Here is a 20,302-nt window from a genome sequence, read left to right as displayed (position 1 = left end):
GCGGCAGGTCAAACCAAGGGATGAGGGGGCTGTAGAAAGAGGAAAAGGATGTAGGTTGTAGCATGATACACAGGCAGCTTCACAAGCACACGGAGAGAGGAAATAGTCAGCTTCTCTTTGAGAATGCATTTGTGCTCATCTCTTTGTTTTAAATATCAATAAAGAGGCTTAGTCACACATCTAAATAAGAACTTTATTTCATAAGGTGAGCCCTCTTATTTTTTTAAATTTAACTCCCACATAATTTTCATACTGTAAATCTAATCTATATAATGTTTCAAAAGCATTCAAATGTATCAAACCAATTAGTTACTGATGTTCCTTGATACTTCAGTCATCTATTTAGCAATGTAAACTTACAATTTGCTCATATTCTTAGCCAACTATAACTCTGAGGTTTTGGTATAGCTCATGGGAAATGTAGTGTTGAGTGACATTAAAATAATGAGTTTTATCTGGAGTGAAATGACAGTTAACTTATTTCTGTCCTCAACAGTAGATTTGACATTTAGTTTGGAATATGAATAGAAAACTCTATCATGTTTAAGCTTTGCAGATGAAAAGGACAGGGAAGAAGTGGGTCAGTGCTTCAGCTCTCTATTGGCTGCATTTATGGAGCTTTATAATTTTAGAACAGAACTGCTAGCTCAGCACATCTTATTTCGAACATTGTGCGTGTGCATGCATGGTGTTTCATTTGTCAGCTTGTTCCATTTTCACGATGTTCCTTTTAGGTGACATGTAGCATTAATGAATAGCTTATTGCTCACACAAAGGGGCTTTTAATGTACTTCAAGTTTTTATTTTTTTATTAATCCAGTCAAAAGGCGATCTCTGTGTGGAATCCAATAAACAGGAAATCACCAACCTGACTCCAACAGACACAATACATAACATGACAAGATAATCTCCTGTACCAAATATTATACAACAAATATAAACCTGCACAGCATAATATGATAGTCCTCATTTCATGAGAGTGGGTTCCACTGCTTGGCATATAGAAATATGTACACCTGTATAACATTCCTCGTCTTGTTCCTCTTTCACCATCATCTGCAGTTGTTGATTTTCATTTACTCAAAGCAACTGTAAAAAGGCAGCAAAAATAAAAGTATATTGCACAGTTTATCAGTAGACATGAACTTAAGTCCAGGTGACGTCTCACAAGCCCATGACAACAAATCTGAATTGAGCAAAGTTCTCATGTATGGATTAGTGAGTTACGTAGCATGCTCTAACCCAGTGGTTCCCAAACTTTTTCTGTCAAGACCCCCTTTGATGATATAGGAACATTGGACGACCCCCCCCCCCCCCGCAACCCGACCCCAAATTTGTCTTGGTTTTTAATGAATTGCATTATAATGCATGAACTGTATAAAATATTTTTGCGCTTTAGACCAGTCACAAATCTGTCCATCTTTGTACATACTTCCTTCTCTTATCTTTATCTTTCTCTGTCGCTCCGTATCTTTCTCGCTCTGTGTCGCTGTGTGTCTCTCTCTCGTTCGCGCTCCCTCACTCTCTCTCTCCCTCGCTCGTTCGCGCTCTCTCGCTCGGGCGCGCGCTCGCTCTCGCTCTCGCTGGTTTTGCCACAGTCGGTCTGTGACATGAGCCGCTCTGGTGGCGTGGTTGGAACACAGTGCATGTCACGTCGGTTATTTTATATTGTTTTACCGGTGTATGTGTGCGTCTGTGTGTGTGGGTTGGTGATGAAGCCGCGACCCCCCTGTAGTACCACCGCGCCCCCCCTAGGGGTCGCGACCCCCACTTTGGGAACCACTGCTCTAACCGACTGTTTTAATCCAGTTCAGGTCAGTCACGCAATCAGGGGGGCTGAACAATAAAAGTATGATTTAATGGTATCAGGATGCTGCAGCATATTGGTTCAGGTTTACAATTATTCAAAGCACATAGTGTACTGTATTTTATTGTTCTTTGTATTTGTATTCTATTGTGCTACGGAGCCCCCATGAGTTGTGTCCTTAATACGGTTAAAATTGAATTGTACATGCAGATGGATTGCACAAAATGTCACAAAAACAAAATATCACTTAACACTCATTACATCAGAAACACATAAAAAAATATGGCAAAAATGGGCATCAGTTTACATTCAGTGGGGAGCCAGGACGCTGCTGCTACACATTACTGATGCACGACATTCACTGATTGTCGATGGTTGAGTCTCTCTCGCTCATGTTTCTCTCCCATTGCATGGTTTCTCTCATATTTGTACGTGCCTTGTACATGTAATTATAATCGTGCCTTAATTCAATACAATTCACATTGGCAAATACATTTTGACATAATTCAAATGCAGAATTCCAGTTTACATTGTCATTGTCAAAACACTCATGAAGGGTAAAATTATTTTAAATGTCTTTGTTATTAGTAATATCAAGATTTGCGATTCAAATGATAACTTAATGTGCTATTGAACATTTAATTTGCAGATTTGCTTCATGAATTAAATATAATTTGTGGAATATATTTAACAATTTCGCATGCAATACTGTATAATCAAGGAAGCTAATAAAGTTGGCAATAAAGCCAACAATTGATGGCGCAAGAGACATTAACAGAGAGAAATACAAAAACAACAAAAGACAGAGAGAGGAAGCAGAGAGCATAATAAATGTCATTGAGTATTTGGACAGCATACCTTTAATTATCTTACTAATTTTAATCTTAATTGTTTCATAGAACATATTAAAATGCCATGTGAGTGAGATGTACAGTATCTGCTGCTATTTATCCTCTCATCCATCTTCTTAGTTATTCCTATCGTCGCTGAACCCCAAAGTGCTGTTACAGCATGTATAAAGTGTATTTTTTAACAAATGCGGAGCACGTCAGAGCCTGTGATTGTTAATCTTGTTCCGCCAGTTTCATTAAAGCAGTGCTACTTCCCTGTAGGAGTGTAAAGATAAAACCAGCAAGAGGCCCCTTAACCAACAAGTTTACAAAGCGGCAGGAAAGTCCCTGCCTGGCCTCAGGCGTTGCGAGGATCTGCGCCGGTCAGTGACAACTGCTGAAGATAGGCTGGTGGCTGGTAACAAGGAGGCCGCGGCGTCTCCATGAAGATCGTCGAGGAGGTGAGGCTTTTGCGGTCTTTTTTCGAGATGTGTCTTCTCTGCCAACGACAGAGTAAGACTTCCACCTGCTCTCTGAAGAAGCTGGTGGTCAAGGTGTACAGGATGGGGTTCAAGGCGCTGTTGATGGGAAGGATGAAGATGACTATCCAGCTAGAGATGGTGCCTAAAGGAAAACAGGAGCAAAGTCGTCCACATTTTAAAGCAGTAAGTGCCTGTGGATGTTTTTTACGAGGCTATTCCATAAGTAAAGGGTTCAAACACTAGTCACTGATGTGTGGCAGCTGTTAAAGTAATGCAACTCAGAATCATTTCTTACCAGGTATCTCCACCTCCAATAGTGAGAGGATTTTCACCAAAAATATGGGAATCCAGCAGAGGGCATCAGAGAACACTATGAAGAAAAATCTGTTGGCCACAGCCACATCTGTGTGCAGTCTGCTCCTCATGTCTGTGGCATTGATGCCAGTTTTATAGATGGAGTAGAACATGCTGGAGTAGGAGAGGGCGATCACCAGGAATGCCACCAGGTTTAGACCTAAAGAAATGCACATGCTATTCACACACAGAAACGCAGTGGGGGATATTCACATCCTTTACTTCAGTAAAAGTATCAATATATTAATGTAAAAGTCATTAAAAGTAAACGTACTGCATTCAAAATCCTGCTTAGCTAAAAGCACAAATATTATTATAAAAATAATATACTTAATAAGTGCTCATTCTGCACAAACAAAGCCCCTTCCACTGATGGATTAGGATACAGTACATTATTAAATTGTGAAATACTGATGCATCACTGATTGCGCAACATTTGAATGTTGTAGCTGGTCGAGGTCGAGCCAGTTTTGATGACATCATGCCAGTTAGATAGTTTAGTCCTATGGTTCCCGACCTAAAGGTCTCAGAGGTTGTGAGATTATTTTATGTTTCAGGGAAAGAAAAACAAACATCTGCTTCACATATTTGTATTGGTTTTTGGCCAATTTTTCTAATCTTAGCTAATTTTGTGACATAAATTGTAAATTGGATAATTGTACTCCTTTTGGGCCTCAACCAATTGTATAAATGAAACCATCTGAGAAATGTCCAGGATGTATTACGAGAACTGGACACAGCGTCGGAGGCAACTCCCTGTTCATTCCTGTGAAAAGTGCTTATTGAAGCAAAAAATTTTCAACTTCCAAGTGTATAATTCAGAGGAACCTTCTGTATTATGGGGCCCCGAGGAAGCGCACAAGCATTTCCTGAAGCCCCGCTTCGCATCGGTCTAGCCCGTAGAGTATAGCCTCGTTCTCAGGCTCATTCACATGAACGGAGGAAGGAAAATAACTCTGGTCACTGCTCATAATGGGACGTTTACCGAAAAATTATTTTACGCTGAGGTACAGAAGCCTCTTGATCAATGCAAGTCTATGGGGAAAAGTGTTTTTGTATAAAACTGAAATACTGAAGCAAAATAGCAGAAAAAGAAGTCGCGTTAATCTGCTTAGATACTCCGCGCCACTGCATACATGTACATTGTTTTCACCCAAAGAAAAGCCAGTGACGATAAACAGCAAACTATGGCACCTCATGAATTAATTCACATGATTCATATTTAACAACCCAGTGATGGAAATGCTGGCACCCTTTCGGAGAGAAATGTTTCCCGAAATTCATTTAGCACTGTTGCCAGACTTCCGCTGGTCCTCAGTGAGAACATTGAGTAATAAGAGCCCAGACTAATCATGCATTGATGTGCTGGTGTTTGCTGTTCCCTGTTCTGTTAGTTGGTTGGTACACAGCGACATTCTCTTAAATTGCTCTTATGTGTTCTCTATATTTTCCTTTTACAGAAAATATGAGCAATGTCAAAGATGAAAAAAATAAAGATGCATCATATTCAGCCATGCATCCTTACAAAATAATAACAATATAGTTTTAGTTTCCATGTCTCCATGATGAGCAAGAGAATGGCTTATTTGATTTGAAGCTCAGTATTTTGTCCCAGTGTTTAGTGCATTTGATCACTCGACATTGTTTTTTTTCATCTTTGGGGCAAGAACGTTTCATTAGTTTTATTGGTTTGACAAAATTAAGACTACCGGTTAGTGCCAAACACCCTACCAATAATTTAATTCATTGCTAAAATCAGCATTCACTGTGTAATGAGTTTACATAAGAAAAATAAAGAGAAAATATATTTTTTTTCCTTCAATTTACCCAGAAATATCCCTGTTGAATATCCTTTGGCGGTAGGTTTTTCTTGCCTGTCAGAGTGCAGGGGAAAGCAGACCCCATTACGTCCATAGTAGTTTCCAAACACATCCTCATTCATCAGGGGCACAGCAGCAATAATGAAGCCCAGTAGCCAGATAGAGGCCAGCACCACCTTGCAGCGGGACGACAAACATGCTGTTAGGATTCCACTTCAAAGACCACAATTAAAAAGGATTTAAGCTAATTTCAGTCAGACTTACATCAAGGACGAAAGAGCATTACTAGCAAATGGTTATAGTCACATTAGGCTGAAAATGCTCTGCTCTTTGAGGGAGCCCTCAAAGAATCCCCCAAAACAAACACACATGATACTGATCTCATAAAGAGGAGGCTGGGGTGGTGGAGCTGCAGCAGCAAAAAGGCTTTAGCACGAGTATATCAGCAGAGTAATGGTGAGTGTGTTTAAATGGCAACGCTGTGTTTCTACTCAGCCGCTGGCTACACAGCTGTGAGTGAGCCAGTGGTTGAGAAGCATCAATGAAAAAGCTATATTAATATTCTGTTGTCTTTATGTGGCTATTATGTTTTTCAACACATTTGAAGAAGTTAAGCTGAACTTCGGTGAACCTAGAAGTACTCTAGAAGTACTTGTTTCCTCCCTGAACAGGTAAAAACGTCAAAAAGTAACAGTTGATGAGAATCTTCTTTAATCTTTTAAGAATTCCCTAAAGTCTAAAATTAAAGCTACTTTTGCGAACCCCCTGTGACCCAAAGCTGAAAGGCTGCAGCTCCTCGCGTTGAACATGCTTTCCTGGAGCTCTACTTGGCTGCTCTGCCAATTGATCTGCTCTGCCGTATGATTAGTATATTTCTAAACGTATAGCTACAGCAAAGGCTCCGAAATGTTTCACTCTAAGTGCACTGGCTGAGGACAAAGCAGAATAATAATAATAATAATTTTATTTGTATCGCACTTTTCAAGCCGGGAGCACAAAGTGCTTTCCTTCGACAGCAGATCATTACCCACGCACAATATCAAGAAATGAAAACAGCAACATAAAAGCAAACTATTAAAAGACCGTATAGAATACATTTGCAGATGAATCATCCCAAAGCATATAAAGTAAGACTTTATATGCAACTTAAAATAAAATGTTGCACAACATAGCTATATTTAAAAATAAATAAATAAAATGAATAGCTCACCACAAAAGCTCAGACTTTTAAAAAAAGACGCCAATACAGGACGGCAAATCCAATGATTTCACACCATAAGGTTGAATGATTATTATACACACTACACTGTGAAATGTTAAGACACTGAGCAGTCCTTGTTTCAGTATTAGTATTATAAAGTAGCTCACCACAGTTTGAAGTTTGCCCGGGCGCAGGTTGCTGAAGGGGAAGACAATGACCAGGAACTTCTCCAGAGTCAGGTAGGTCAGGAGGAGAACAGACACCTGAGGGAAAACATTCACTTTAAATCTCAAAGGATTTAACTCGTAAACCACCTGCAGTAACATTTGTGATGACCATTTTCCATAGAATACCATAAACCTGTAGACTGACTTGAAGAATGCTTAAAACATGCTTCAGATTAACATTAATTACTTAATTAATAACATAAATCTGCTTTATTGTTGTCACACGTGTGTGCTGATGCAGCTTTGAGCAACGGCTTATTGAAAACTCTGTTTGTGCATTCAAGTGCTTTTGTTAAAGCCAATTGAGACTTGAGAGTCAGCTACTGAAAGCAATTTCTTCAATGCAAAATTAACTTTACCCTATAAACAACCTTCATGTTTGTTTACTGACCATGTTCTTTCATTTCCCAACAACTTTACTTGTGAATTCCAATCTGATTTAGCAGTTATGTGTCGTTCACATGATTTATAGTCAATGCGAAACCATTGGCACGGTTCATGAACCCCTGCTCAGTAGAATCATGTTTTGACAGTGAGGTAGTCCACTGTTTTCTGTTCACAAATATCTTCAACACTCTGCACAACATCAGAAGTCAGTTAATTAAGGATGCACCGATCCAATCAGATAACCACACGGGAACAATCCACATTAAAAGGTGCCTTGTTTCGGTGTTTCTTACCAAAACACTGTGTGTCCTTAAAGTCCTTCCACAGAAAAAATGTGCAATCACGTGATCCACATTCCTACATTTGGTTTCACTAAATCAGATTGTCCCTCGGAAAAACTAATCAGAGTCTACATGCAGTGGCTGGATGCTGATGAAATGCAGTAGCAGCAACAGCAGTGGCTGATATAGGATCAGTGCAAAAGCAGCATCAGCAGAAGAACAGTAAGTAAGTGCAATCGAGTAAGTGTGTGTATCCATAACAAGTTACCTCTGAGGAGAGCATGGCCAGGAATCCAATGGTCCGACACTCGACGCTCTCCATCCAGAGCAGGGCGTTACGATTGTACTGCCCGCGGAATTTCACATCAAACACTCCAATGAAGAACAGGTACACACCCATGAGGCAGTCTGCACCTGAACGATAGGAGATGATTACAAAAGTCCATTTACAGAGGTGCTCTGCGTGGGTTTGTTAGAGGAGTCCATCTGTCAGCTGCTGGCACTGCAGACCCAACGTTTCTCACTAAAATACATCATTTCTACCCTCCGGGGCAGGCGAGAGTAATCACTCACTCATGAGGTGAGTTATGGGTTCATTAAAACACTGTGACTCAACGCTTCAGCCGCTTTTTAAACACAACGTGGATGAAAATAAGGATTGAAGGAAATAGGGATAACAAGAAAAAAGCATGTCATGTCCGTTTTTTCAGCAAAGAGAGGGAGAGTCGGAGTGATGGGGGTTATACAAGTAAAACTGACTGAGAGTACAAAACCTGTATATAGGGAGCAGTGGGCTGCCCATGTCTTGCTCAGGGACACTTCGACACAGGACACGTCCAGCCGATCGAACCGTTGACCTTCCGGTTACCAGACAACCCTCTTAGCCTAGTGAGCCACGGTCGCCCCTAAGCTTACCCAAGATATTAAAAATGAAACTGAAATTGACATTACTTATGGTCCTTGTACAGCAGTGGACAGACATGAGCAAGCCTGAAGATATTTGCATTTACTGTAAGATCCTTGTGTGTTTCGTTAGACGTCACCTCCCTCAATCTTTGTTATAAGGTGCGTTACTCCAGGCTTTTTCAAATGTTTATGATGCTGTAGGTGAGATGTGGGTTAGCTGTATGTATAAAACAGCTAACCCACACCTTCCCCTCTGCATTTCATTTTACACTTCTCTATAAAACTAAGAGGATTCACTGTGACAATAAATGTCTCTGGATAACAAGACGCAGAAAAAAATGGAAGCCGTAACTATGAAGATCAAGATCACTGCCTTCATCTCAAAGAACCTATTAAGGATAATACTGCCTCACAAAGGCTCCTATTTCGTGGAAATTGTCTTCTCTGAGATTTGATATACGATTTCACAGGATCTTGATTACATGTAGAATTGAATTCAATGTGTTGATTCAGGATGCTCGACAGACATTATTACATACTAAATCTTGCCCCAGAAACAGCTGATTGATTTGCCTTGATTTACTGCACTATGACTAGCTCGCTCTGCTGCCTGTGTGATGAATCATTTGTGCAGTAGTTTTGACCACTGCTTACAAAGTCAGGCTGTATCCTCAAGTCACCTATTCCCTTTTCCCAGGCCGGATCATTGCAATATTACAGTAATGCCAAGAACCTGCTAGGCAATGTTTTTAATTACACACATGTGGATAATCTTGCACCAAGGCTGGATAACAGGACTCTTATTCCCCTATAAACTCCATTAGATCCCTGCTACTGTTTTAGCTACTTCAGGCTGAAGTCGACCTAGTTCATGACTCTAGAACAGCTTTCCCTGAAATATAAGTATTTGCCTCCAGACCTGATTAAGAGTTTGAACTGCGATTATGGCTCCAGGCTACTTAACTCCATCACTTTTTTCTCAAGAACAGATTCACTTTTATAGATTTTTTAATTCCACATCTAATGTTTACTTTTTACCACTGTTAGGATACAGTTTACCTCCACCCTTACATGCACAGCCATATGTTACATTTGTATTTGTATTTCTGTATTTGCACATAGTATACCTGAATGGACAATGGTGTGGTTACTCACAGCAGAGGACCTTGATGCAGGCAGCATGCAGGTTGTTCTCTGCTCGTATCAGAGACCTCATGCCGATGACAAAGAGGTTACCGAAGCAGGTAATGAAGGCCATGACCCAGACAGACACCCGCAGCACCATGTTAGCCAGCAGGTCCTCAAAGGAAGAGATGCCGTCTGTGTTAGGCTTACAGGACCTGACATGAGGCGCATAGGAGCAGTACTGGAACGTCTTAAAGTAGCTGGCAGAGAGAAGGCGCGAAGAAAAATAGAAGGTGGCAGCAGAAGAAACGAGTGAGAGAGAGAGAGAGAGAGAGAGAGAGAGTTAGACAAGCAATGACACATGAAGGGGGAAAAAAAAGATTAAGATTCGTCGTGTTGGGTTTTTCGGTGGTGACAAAACACATGTAAGGATTGTGATACTTGTGTAAGATGGTACGCACATGTGGGAAAGGTTCTTCATAGTCAGGAACATCTTAGTCTGAACATCTGGGATCTCTATCCCTTCCAGCGCCCTACAAAAAAACAGAGCATATCTCAGCACTCAACAGAAAGCAGCAAAACGTTTGTGTGTGTGTTTGTTTGTGTGTGGGCGTGTCTGTGTGTGTGCTCACAGAGACTGTAGATGTGTCAGGTGACTGAAGTGGCTGGGGTGAATCCGGAGAAGGGGATTGTGGGAAATATTTCTGAAACAAGAAACAGCTTGTAATGAAGTCAGTAAAGCCTGCCTGGGTAATATGTAACATGTGGCTGAAAAGATCCAGATGTCCTTTGTCTTTTCTGAGTATAACAACAGGCAATCCTGCTTCACACTGCAGAATGCATTATGCATTTATGTATTTTTATACATGAAATTACACTATGAAGTTATACCTGTATATTAACCTACAAAGAAAATACCAAGTACTTCCATTCTTTACAACAACCTTTATGTTATCTTGTTTGCAATAAGGCATTGCTGCATCCGTTTCTGTGCATTTCATATCTCGTCTCTTCCTCGTGTTTGTAGCAATAGAAAACCGCAAGGCTTTTAAGCAGGGTTTGTCTGTGTTTGGTTTGACCCTATGGTCGCTTTAATCTATGTTTTTTTTTTATAAATAAGGTGTGATTAAATGGCCCTTTGCAAGACAACATGAACATGCTATTGTTGTCAGGAATGTGGCTTTAGAGACCACACACTTCTGAAGTGCTGCTGGCATAAACATCACGCCTGCAGACCAAACTGAAACTCAAATCCACATACTACTTATAACGTCAGAATGAGGTTATTAGGTGGTTCAACTGTAGCAGGACAGCACTGAAGGCCCAGGTATAAAATGCACGGCCCGCCACTGCGTTTTACATCATTTCGGACCATTATTAACTGTAGATGAAGCCCAAAAAGCTTTAAGACAAAATCTGCTATAGTTGAATAATCATTTTAATATGTACACATATCACAACCTTTATCTGAACATTTAATTCTTCTGGAAATGTTTGCCTTGTGAAAAACATATTCTGTAGATCAAAAGAGCAGATTCAGAAAACTTTTAAATCATGTTTCCAAACGTATAAATAACAGTTCACAAAAAAGACGTGAACATTGAACCGATAAATCACAGCAACCTCTTTCTCGTCCCCCTTCCCCCGTAGCGCGCTGTGTGTCGGCTCGTCTAAATGCTCTCCGCGTTGTTTTTATGTAGCGCAGTGTAAAAACGCTGCTGCTGCGCCACAGGGAAGAACGAGTGATGGCAGCTTGTGAGAAGTTCCTGTGCGCAAGAAAAAAAAAGTCACATTACGCCAAAGAGCAAAATGTAGAAATGCGTTCCGGTGAGTACCGGCCCACTTTGAGCACTGAGTACAGCTGTTTCTAATGGGATGAAAATATATTTGTGAACGTATTCTGGGCATCAGTAGCCTACATTACGTGACTTGCAATTTTTGACTTTGGCATCTATAACATTTCTGCACTGCCTGCTGATGTTCCTGAGGGCGTGGTGTGTAATAACATTAATGTTGGCTGCAGGTGTGCCATTTCCCAGGTCCTGGTGAACATGCTGGCTAACTGGTAAGGCTTACACTTGAGCTTTTTCCTGCAGACAACAAGTCAAAAATGTGACGTGATGTCAAACAATTCTATTCATATTAAAATGTAGAATCCTTGGTGTTGACACAAAGTAGAAAGCAGCTAATCAAAGTTGTTTTTGACACATTTCTTGCCCAAAACATGTATAGGAGGTTGACATTTCCATCACAGACAGCCCATTCATCCACGTTGTTGTCCCTAGTAGTGTTTTGAACTACAAGATGCACATCTGCTCTATGTTTGGTATTATTGTTCATGGCTGCTCATACCTTTAACCAGTGATGGAAGGAGCATTCAGATCCTTAGCCAATTCTAAATGGGCTTTCAAATGTTTTGCTTTTGCTTTTACACCGCAAAAACATCTCTGACAGCAAAGTCCACCACAAGACTAAAACTTTATTTGTTTATTTGTACTTTAATTTCCTGAGTTTCTTCCCAGATGGGAGGCATTAACAGTAAGTGTTTTTACATTTAATATGCCATAATCCCCCTCTATAATCATCACACAATTACTCACACCTCTCCGCGAAGCCAGGCGATCAGGTACTCACAGTTTAAGGAGGGACTTGGAGACGCTCTTAAAGGTGTTTTTTGGCAACTCCCGTATCCTGTTGCTGGACAGATTTCTAGATACAGTGAAAAACAGAAAAATGTTAAAGAAAAAAGAAAATGCTAAATGAGAAACATGCAGATATACTTATACTCATTGTTTACTCATTCATTTCCAAACATTGATTGTGGAAAGTATTGACCAAAGCATAGATAATTCATGTTTACAGGAAATTAAAAAACATTGAATAACTACAGTAGCAGAGGATCAAATTAATGAATACTAACCAATGGAAATAATTCCAGCATTTCTTTCCAAAACGTTGTTTCGCAAGGATTAATCAAAACATCTCGAGAATAAATCTCAGCAGAACAAAACTCCATGGTTTCCTACACTGATTCATTGAATCTCCATCCATGACCTTATTATAAGACATCACCGTACCCAGTTATAGACCTTTATGTGAATTCCTGCCATTGCTGTAAAATGTATTTTAAGGTGTCTTTTCAATCTAAACCATGTATTGGGTTTGCATTTTATGCAATTCTGTGATGTTATATTTTTTTTCATGATTGGGTCTTGTGAAAGAAATGTGTACAGCTGATGAAGATCTGCTGATGGGAAATGAATTACATTTGAGAAAAAAAAAAAAAGAAATCTATCAGCCATAAGAAACTCACCAGAGCATTCAAAGGGTCTCAAAAATACATTTCAATTCCCAACAACTGCTTGAACTAAGCTCTTATTATTATTTACTGTCAACATTACCATAGAGATACAAACACATTGGCTGGTACTCACAGCTCAGTCAGTCTCCACAGAGACTGGAACGTGTTTTCAGGAATTCTTCTGATCTGGTTGTCGATCAGTAATCTGAAGAAGACAGAGCTGCTGTCAGAAACTGTGTGCAAATAGTTTTTTCACATTTGCTGCAGTATCCGGACATCGGGCTCCCAACTATCCCAATGCACCATCTGTTAACGGTCGATGCTGACTCAAACAGCTCTGCCCGAAAAACAAAACAAAAACTGGAGTTTCTGCATTGCGAGAGAGGAAAAACTAACTGAAAATAAGAATTCACAGTTCAAATGCAATTGGTTTGACTTGGTCATTATTACTCCAATTGATAGTAACACACAGAAGATCCAGCTGACCAAACTGCATGTTAAGAAGAGTTGTTAAAAGTAAGAACATTTAAGAACAAGTAAAGTCTGACATTTTTTCGCTTTTCAACTAATTACCTGAATTTAAATTAAAACACAAACTTTTATTGAAAAGTTGATACTACTTTGAGATATATTTAACTTTGATTATCGTGCAACCATACAGAGGAGTAAAGGATGTTGTATTGAATGAGGCGGAAAGTAATTGGAAGATTTTAACACAAAACACATTCATGCTCAATTGACGACGTTTTGTGCGTAAAAACAATATGAAATCATTGATAGCTAAAAACACAATTACTGAATAAATGTCTGGTGTAGCGTGGATTTCTGATGTAGCTACACTCAGGACAGCTATTCATGTCTGTCAGTGAACAGATGGGAATGCACCTAATTTGGAGTTTATGTTTTGGGAAACTTTAAAAGCTCCCTAAACGGAATGGAAACACGCAGATGACTGTGTGTTTCCATCATCTTGGACTTTTACTACGTTCAAAAGTGAAATGGGATACTCACAGAACTTCAAGCCTCCTGCAGGTCTTCAAGATAGAGTAGTCGAGAGTTTGAATCTGGTTTCCCTCAAGATCCCTGATAGCAGAAAAAAAAATGGGGAACTTAACCCTCCTGTAATCTCTGTCTACCATCTGTGTTTACGTATGCACACCAGCACAAACACACACATCGGTCTGTCCGGTCAATTATTTGGAGCGCAGATATCTACTGAATCACAGACACAAGTACACTGTCACAGCAGACTCACAGCCAGTCCAGGGCAGGCATGTGTTGACAGAAGCTTGGGTGTGGAAGCTGCTGCAGTGAGGTGCCAACCATGGATCTGGAGATGAGAAGGAAAACATGTTATTGCAAATAAGAGATTCAACTCACACACTGCAGGAATTCCCACCGTTGGAGAGCGGAGGTGATGCACGGCTAGAAACAAAACCTTTGTGTGGCTGACCTTCGCTAAATAAACATCTTGATGTCTACTCCGGGTAACTTGAAACGGTGCAAATATAAATAAATAAATCACTGATATTGAACCATTGTCCTGCAAAAAGAGGGCAACACATTAGTAGTGCATACTTAAGCTAATTTAATTAATATCATACATACTAGTTGAATGACTATTACTGCAAAATCCAAACGTTTAATGGGCTTTTGAGTTTTCTTTCTGATGAGATGCCTGAACCACCACAGACGGCCCCTTTACCACGCAAAGGAGCAGCAACGTTACTCGGAGCTCCCTCTGTATGTCTGAAGTCCTCATCCTATCTCTAAGGCGAAACCCAGCCACCCTAAGAAAGAAGCTAATTTGGGCTGCTTGTAGCCACAATCTCATACTTTCGGTAACTACCCAAAGCTCATGAGCCATTGGTGAGGGTCAGCTCCTTCTTCACCACAACGGTCCGGTACAACGCCCACATCATGGTGACACTGCACTGAACCACCTGTCCATCCCACGCTCCATTCCACTCATGAACAAGACCCCGAGATACTTGTGCTTCCTTGCTTGGGGCATTCAAAAACTACATTCAAATATCTTCCACCATTGCTATGCTTCTCATACTTTCCCTCATGTTTCTCAGTAACAACTTTCCCCCTGGTCACGAGGACATTGTAGTCTCTTTGTTGTTTTGCCTGGCCGAGCTCTCTGGCCCTTGATGCCTTCAGACTCGCTTGCCAGTTCTGCTCCCCTGACATACCCTCTTACACACAAACCTGGGCTGCATTCAAATTTTGCAGGGTGAAATGACCCAGGCGTATTAAGCAATGATAAAGGCTTGTTGAATTCTCTAAATGCTCAAGGGTGTTTTTGAATTGCTTCTGTTCTTATCTCCTTTAGCATTGGACAATCCTTTATGAAAGCAAAGAAGAGAATAATGTTCCACAATTAATTGCGGCAGCACTACAGCAGACCCACAACAACAACATCTGCCGTCGCATGATTAAAGAGCCTAGTGTAAGTGCGGTCAGATTCTCTAGCACAGTTGTTATGAAATTCTCCTTCACATATTTTCTTGACCTTATGACATTTTCCAAGGGGGTGAAGGAAAAGTGATTGGGAAAAGACAAAGGATGCAATTTTAATATTCAACCGAAGCCCTGTTGCCATTTTCCTCATCAGCCCTGCCATTTAAAACCAGAGACGAGGCAGAGACTATAGGGACAAGGGATTCCACAGATGAATGGAGAAACCAAAAGAGGGACATGTGGTCAGACTCGAAAGGTACAAACGCTCTTTGAAGAGGCAGACAGAGTGCATTTATAAAAGGCTTTTATCTTTCGACCATAAACATCAAAAGGACATTTATTGAAGTGGATACCTGTTGTGGATAGAAAAGCAAACAGTGAGAGATTGAGTCAAGTGGAAAGATGAACTGTGGGTTGACAGGTGTGAAGCGGAGGACAGCATCAGTGAACAAAGACTGGGGTAACAATATTGTATTCTCGCTATCGTACAGAAAAATACCGTCTGCTGATCCAAGCCAAGTCAGTGAAGCAGAGACGGGATGGACGGAGGGAATTTGTGACAACGAGAGATAACAGAAAAAAAGGTAAAGACAGAGACAGAAAAGGGACTGTAAGGATATCTCTCTGTGCTAGATGGCCACTATCTTGCCAGTCCTGCTCACCTGACTTACCCGCCCACATACGCATCTGGGCTGCGCTCACATAGTCGTTTTTTTGCTTGGTAAGGTTTCTCACAGAGTGAAATCGCTCAGAAGTATCGAGGCATGTTAACTGCTGAATTATCTAAATGCTAAAGACAGATGCTTTATTGCTTCCTTTCTTGTCTCCTTTAGCACTGGACCATCCTTTATGAAAGTAAAGGAGATATTGTGTCTGACAATGCATTTTAATTGCCGTGCGCTTCTTGTCTGTGTTTCCTGATGTCTGTTACCTGTAACTTGACCGCTGAATATTATTACCACCTGCCTGTTTGAACCTCTGCCTTTTGACTTCATTGCCTGCAGCTCTTCGGATTTGTTTGCCTGTTTGGATTGCCTTCCTGGTGTTGATCCTTGCCTCTCGCACAGTTTTGTAAGCCTTGTCATAATAAAACCTTGGAATTTAACAGTCGAGTAGGCGTTGGTTTTATGTACTGTACATACAAACATGTATATGCACAACTGATATCCAATGCATTTCTCATCTCAGACGCAAATGTTGGAATCACTTTGATATTAGAAATCAGTCAAGAATAAAACATAAGATTGTTAAGAGAAAACCATGCAACTCACAGGTACATGAGAGACTGGAGCCCGATGAAAGTGTCCTGGGACAAGCTGCTTAGCGGGTTGTGATCCAACATCCTGGCACAAAGAAACATTGTTATTTATTGTTTTCAAAAGAATAACTCAACATTTTGGGAAATACGCTTAATTGCCGTCTTAGATGATCAATACCACCATGTCTGTACGCTAAATATGCATGAGCCAGCCAGTGGGGGCACGAACATGCACAAACATGCACTAAAAGCAGCCGCGGTGGGCTCGGCTATGTAAACAAAGCAAGAAGACTACAAACACAGAGGGAGAGTGACTTCATTCTGCACTCAGGTAGACATTGCTGCACATCTTTATATAGCAAATACTTGTTTGATGCTTTATTAATGTTTACAACGTTAAATACAGCTCCTTTAAACTCTTGACATCATGGGATTAACAGAAATTCCTTTTCGTTTATTGGTGACTCAAAATCTTTTTCACAGGGAAAATAACACACACAGCTGTACAAAATGTATGACCCCTACGGGTGCAAAAAAAAAAAACTACTCTCCCAGCTCCCAAAAATAAATTCAACTCTCCCAGCTCTCAATACTGCAACCCAGATGATTTCAAGCACGTAGAGAAGATTTGCTTTCAGGACCCTAAATCACTAAACCAAATCTGAAACTAAATTCCAGATGCCTACAAGGATACCCATGTGTGGGTATATCCACTGTGATAAAACCAGGCAACACAAAACAGAGCACGAGTGCCCCATACAGACACATAAAGACAACTACAGTGTGTATGAATGTATTGTATATTACACAGTGTCCCTCCAACTAAACTAATGTAAAACCACAGCGGAGTTCACAACATAATAACTTCCTCATGTGTAGGTGTGTGTGTGTGCGTGTGTGTGTGTGTGTTTATTACTCACAGCCACACTAACTGATGGAGATCCCTGAACACACCAGGACTAAGGGAAGATATCAAGTTTTCGCTGAGAAACCTGAGAGACAGAGTGAGAAGCAGAGAAAGAGGCGGGTGATCTTTGAATGTAGTTTCTCTGACTCTCAAATATAATATAAGATTTCATGCAAAAAATTGATAATTCAAAAATATGTCCAACTCTAGAACACAGTCACAGATTACAACATAAAACCTGTAAAACTTCAGTGACAGCTATGCTTTCTGACCTTAATATACGTTTTGAGTAAATCTGAACTCCTTGCGATGCCTGGCTTCCTGCTGACATTGGCCTTATTCCTTTCCTTTGCTGTGTGTGCTGTCTCACATTTGCACAGTGTCACAGGAGCCTTTTTCTATTTCGTCTGAATAAAGAACTGCTCAGTGGAAGATGGACACCCCATGAATTTAAAGTGTTTGAAAGAGTTTAAACGTTGATAACTATTCTTGCTTAGAGTTCAGGGTTTCATACATTTTTCACTTTTTAATCGTTCTGTTAAAATCCTTGAATTCCATCCTTTATTTCAAAAAGGCTAATTGAGTTGATAAATACGACAAACAAAACAAATCAATTTATTATTTCCTGCCCTGTAGTTCTTCATTTGATACCTGATGTAAGAGATGCGCTCATCAAAGATAAATGTAAAGATAAGGGAACAAATGTGAACCGGAAGGACAATAAAATCCATGTCGATGTTTCAGGAGAGATTACCGCCATTAATGAAGTGAGGAGGGTACTTACAACTTCTTTAAACTGTGCAGGCCGCTGAAAGCATGTTTGGATATGAACTGGAGGCTGTTGTTTTGCAGAAAGCTGGGAACAGAGAGACAAAATAATCATCAAATAAATTACATATTTTCTTGTTAACCTATGTTGTGCATCGCTCTATCTTGTTATGGATCTTGAAGAACAACAATGCCAGTTTGCGAGTGTATTACATTATATGGGAAATTAAATCTAATTGTATTCAGCCTGACGGTTATAAAAACGTCAAATGTCAGTAAGGACACCATTCCAAATTCCCAACAAGACTTTAGTTCTTCACCAACAATAACTTCATCACCAACGTCTTAAACTGATACAGCATATTGTTAGACACTCTGTATCCGCCTCTTATGATACCAGGATCGGAGGATAATTGTTTGTAGTGTGAAGTGACAGTCTGGTAAAGTTGTGTGGGTGACGTTAAAATGTGAAGTTTAAACTAAGCAGCAAAAAGATTGTTACCTGAATCCACATACAGGATAACATCAGATATGAAAGCAGGATGATACAACAAGCGTGAATAAAAAGCAATTGGAAAATGTGTCTGTTTTTTTTGTCAGAGGTATTAACTCAACTTGATTTCTGAGGCTTTAGTTCTGGTAAATAACTATTACGTTAAATGTCTTTATGTCAGTGTGGCTGAGGGTCTTGTTTTGCAGGTGGCCTGCGCTTACTTTATGTATTTGTCATGATGATTTATGAGGCCCGTCTTCCTGTGTTTTCAAAAGTAACATGATGCAACTCACAAACAGCACCAGAGATGATTCAGAGGTAATAATAAAAACTGCATTAGCAAAGAGCTTCTGTGGCTCTCATACAGCTTACGTAACAATCACAATGTGCATTTATGTAAAATCTTTAAATGATTATTTGAGCAACCACTAGATAAAACCTGGAGACGCCAGAGAGACGTAACGGACCCGCTGGTTGCCTCATTATCAGCAAACAGCATTACATTATTTACTAAGGCTTTGTCTCACATACTATTATCAGTGCAATATAATATAATCGATTTAATATAATGATACCATAAAGTCTCCTCTAACACATTCTGAGGATGTAGCCACATTTACTGTGTTTCCACACTAAATGCAGAAACATAAATAATGAGTAAACCAATCAAAGGTACCTATTGTGAGGATGTGGAAAGCAGCGTAAGAAATGACTCACAGTTTCTGGAGGGAAGAGTATTCTGAGAAAACAAAATCAGACAACACTCGGATCTCATTGCTCCTCAGCGACCTGTAACAGAAGCCATGACATGCCGCAGTTAGAAAAACACAACACCCGATTCACACAAACAGAGTACAGATACACTCAGATAGAGACAGGCAGGTAGTGTCTGAAGCATTAGGATTTATGAACAGTCACATAAAAAAAACATAACTGCTGCCATTTTATCCAGAAATTGCTTTTAAAGAGCTGGCATCGCATTCCCACATAATAGAAGCTTAGTTGGAGTAAAGACTTGAAAAGTTTCACTGTTATTTCATCTGAAAAGGTTAATACAAGGACAGGGACATAAAAGTGGCAGAGCACAAATATATCTACTATCCACCCACCCATCCACACGCACACACACACACACACACACACACACACACACACACACACACACATAGGCTAGCGCCTGAGATCTCAAGAGGAGTTAAGGTCTTAGCAAAAAAAAAAAATGATATTAGAATTCAAGTAATCCTTTTTTATTTGAATCCCCAATATGAATGAACTTGTTTCTGTCTGTTACACAACAGCAGGTCACACCATTAGTAGCAAAATAGCTTATTTAACCAAAATATAACTTACGTATGCCTTAATTATACACACGCCCACACGCAAACACCATTTGATAAACAATAAAACGCATTGGTAATATAATCTAAAGCGCCTTTCATTTGCATAATACAGAAGAGGGCAACGCAACTGAGAAACTACATCAATGCCGATGGAAGGACTCATGAGGACTTAAAAATGAAAATAAATATTATTGTATCTTTATTTGTTCTCTTCAGAGGCCAGGTTGTGCGGCTGAAGTGTTGCTCCGGCTGAGAAAGTAATGAAATGTGTTATCCTGACATATAGCTCGGTGGTGAACCAGACTTTGTTTTAAACGGATTAAGCAGGAAAGATGCTGAAGGCAGAGAA

At 40.1% G+C, this 20,302-nt stretch overlaps 1 protein-coding gene across 1 annotated transcript in view; it reads right to left on the bottom strand.

The window, feature by feature from the left end:
- Window positions 1-2,995: 2,995 nt before the first annotated feature.
- Window positions 2,996-20,302, bottom strand: part of rxfp2a (relaxin family peptide receptor 2a) — a 31,663-nt gene continuing 14,356 nt past the window's right edge. The window contains exons 5-20 of the mRNA XM_076102047.1: window positions 19,331-19,402; window positions 18,137-18,208; window positions 17,366-17,437; window positions 16,459-16,530; window positions 13,977-14,051; window positions 13,733-13,804; window positions 12,855-12,926; window positions 12,055-12,129; window positions 10,053-10,124; window positions 9,882-9,953; window positions 9,451-9,680; window positions 7,658-7,803; window positions 6,662-6,757; window positions 5,301-5,469; window positions 3,415-3,633; window positions 2,996-3,261 (exon numbers count right to left, since the gene is read on the bottom strand). Coding sequence (XP_075958162.1) covers window positions 2,996-3,261; window positions 3,415-3,633; window positions 5,301-5,469; window positions 6,662-6,757; window positions 7,658-7,803; window positions 9,451-9,680; window positions 9,882-9,953; window positions 10,053-10,124; window positions 12,055-12,129; window positions 12,855-12,926; window positions 13,733-13,804; window positions 13,977-14,051; window positions 16,459-16,530; window positions 17,366-17,437; window positions 18,137-18,208; window positions 19,331-19,402 — 1,852 coding nt within the window. The remainder of the gene's footprint in view (window positions 3,262-3,414; window positions 3,634-5,300; window positions 5,470-6,661; window positions 6,758-7,657; window positions 7,804-9,450; window positions 9,681-9,881; window positions 9,954-10,052; window positions 10,125-12,054; window positions 12,130-12,854; window positions 12,927-13,732; window positions 13,805-13,976; window positions 14,052-16,458; window positions 16,531-17,365; window positions 17,438-18,136; window positions 18,209-19,330; window positions 19,403-20,302) is intronic.

Source organism: Anarhichas minor, unplaced genomic scaffold (assembly GCF_050575085.1).
Source record: "Anarhichas minor isolate MPS153535 unplaced genomic scaffold, ASM5057508v1 ptg000027l, whole genome shotgun sequence".
Taxonomy (NCBI): Eukaryota; Metazoa; Chordata; class Actinopteri; order Perciformes; family Anarhichadidae; genus Anarhichas; species Anarhichas minor.
The sequence above is the reverse complement of the archived record's forward strand: the minus strand, read 5'-3'. Positions and strand labels throughout refer to the sequence as shown.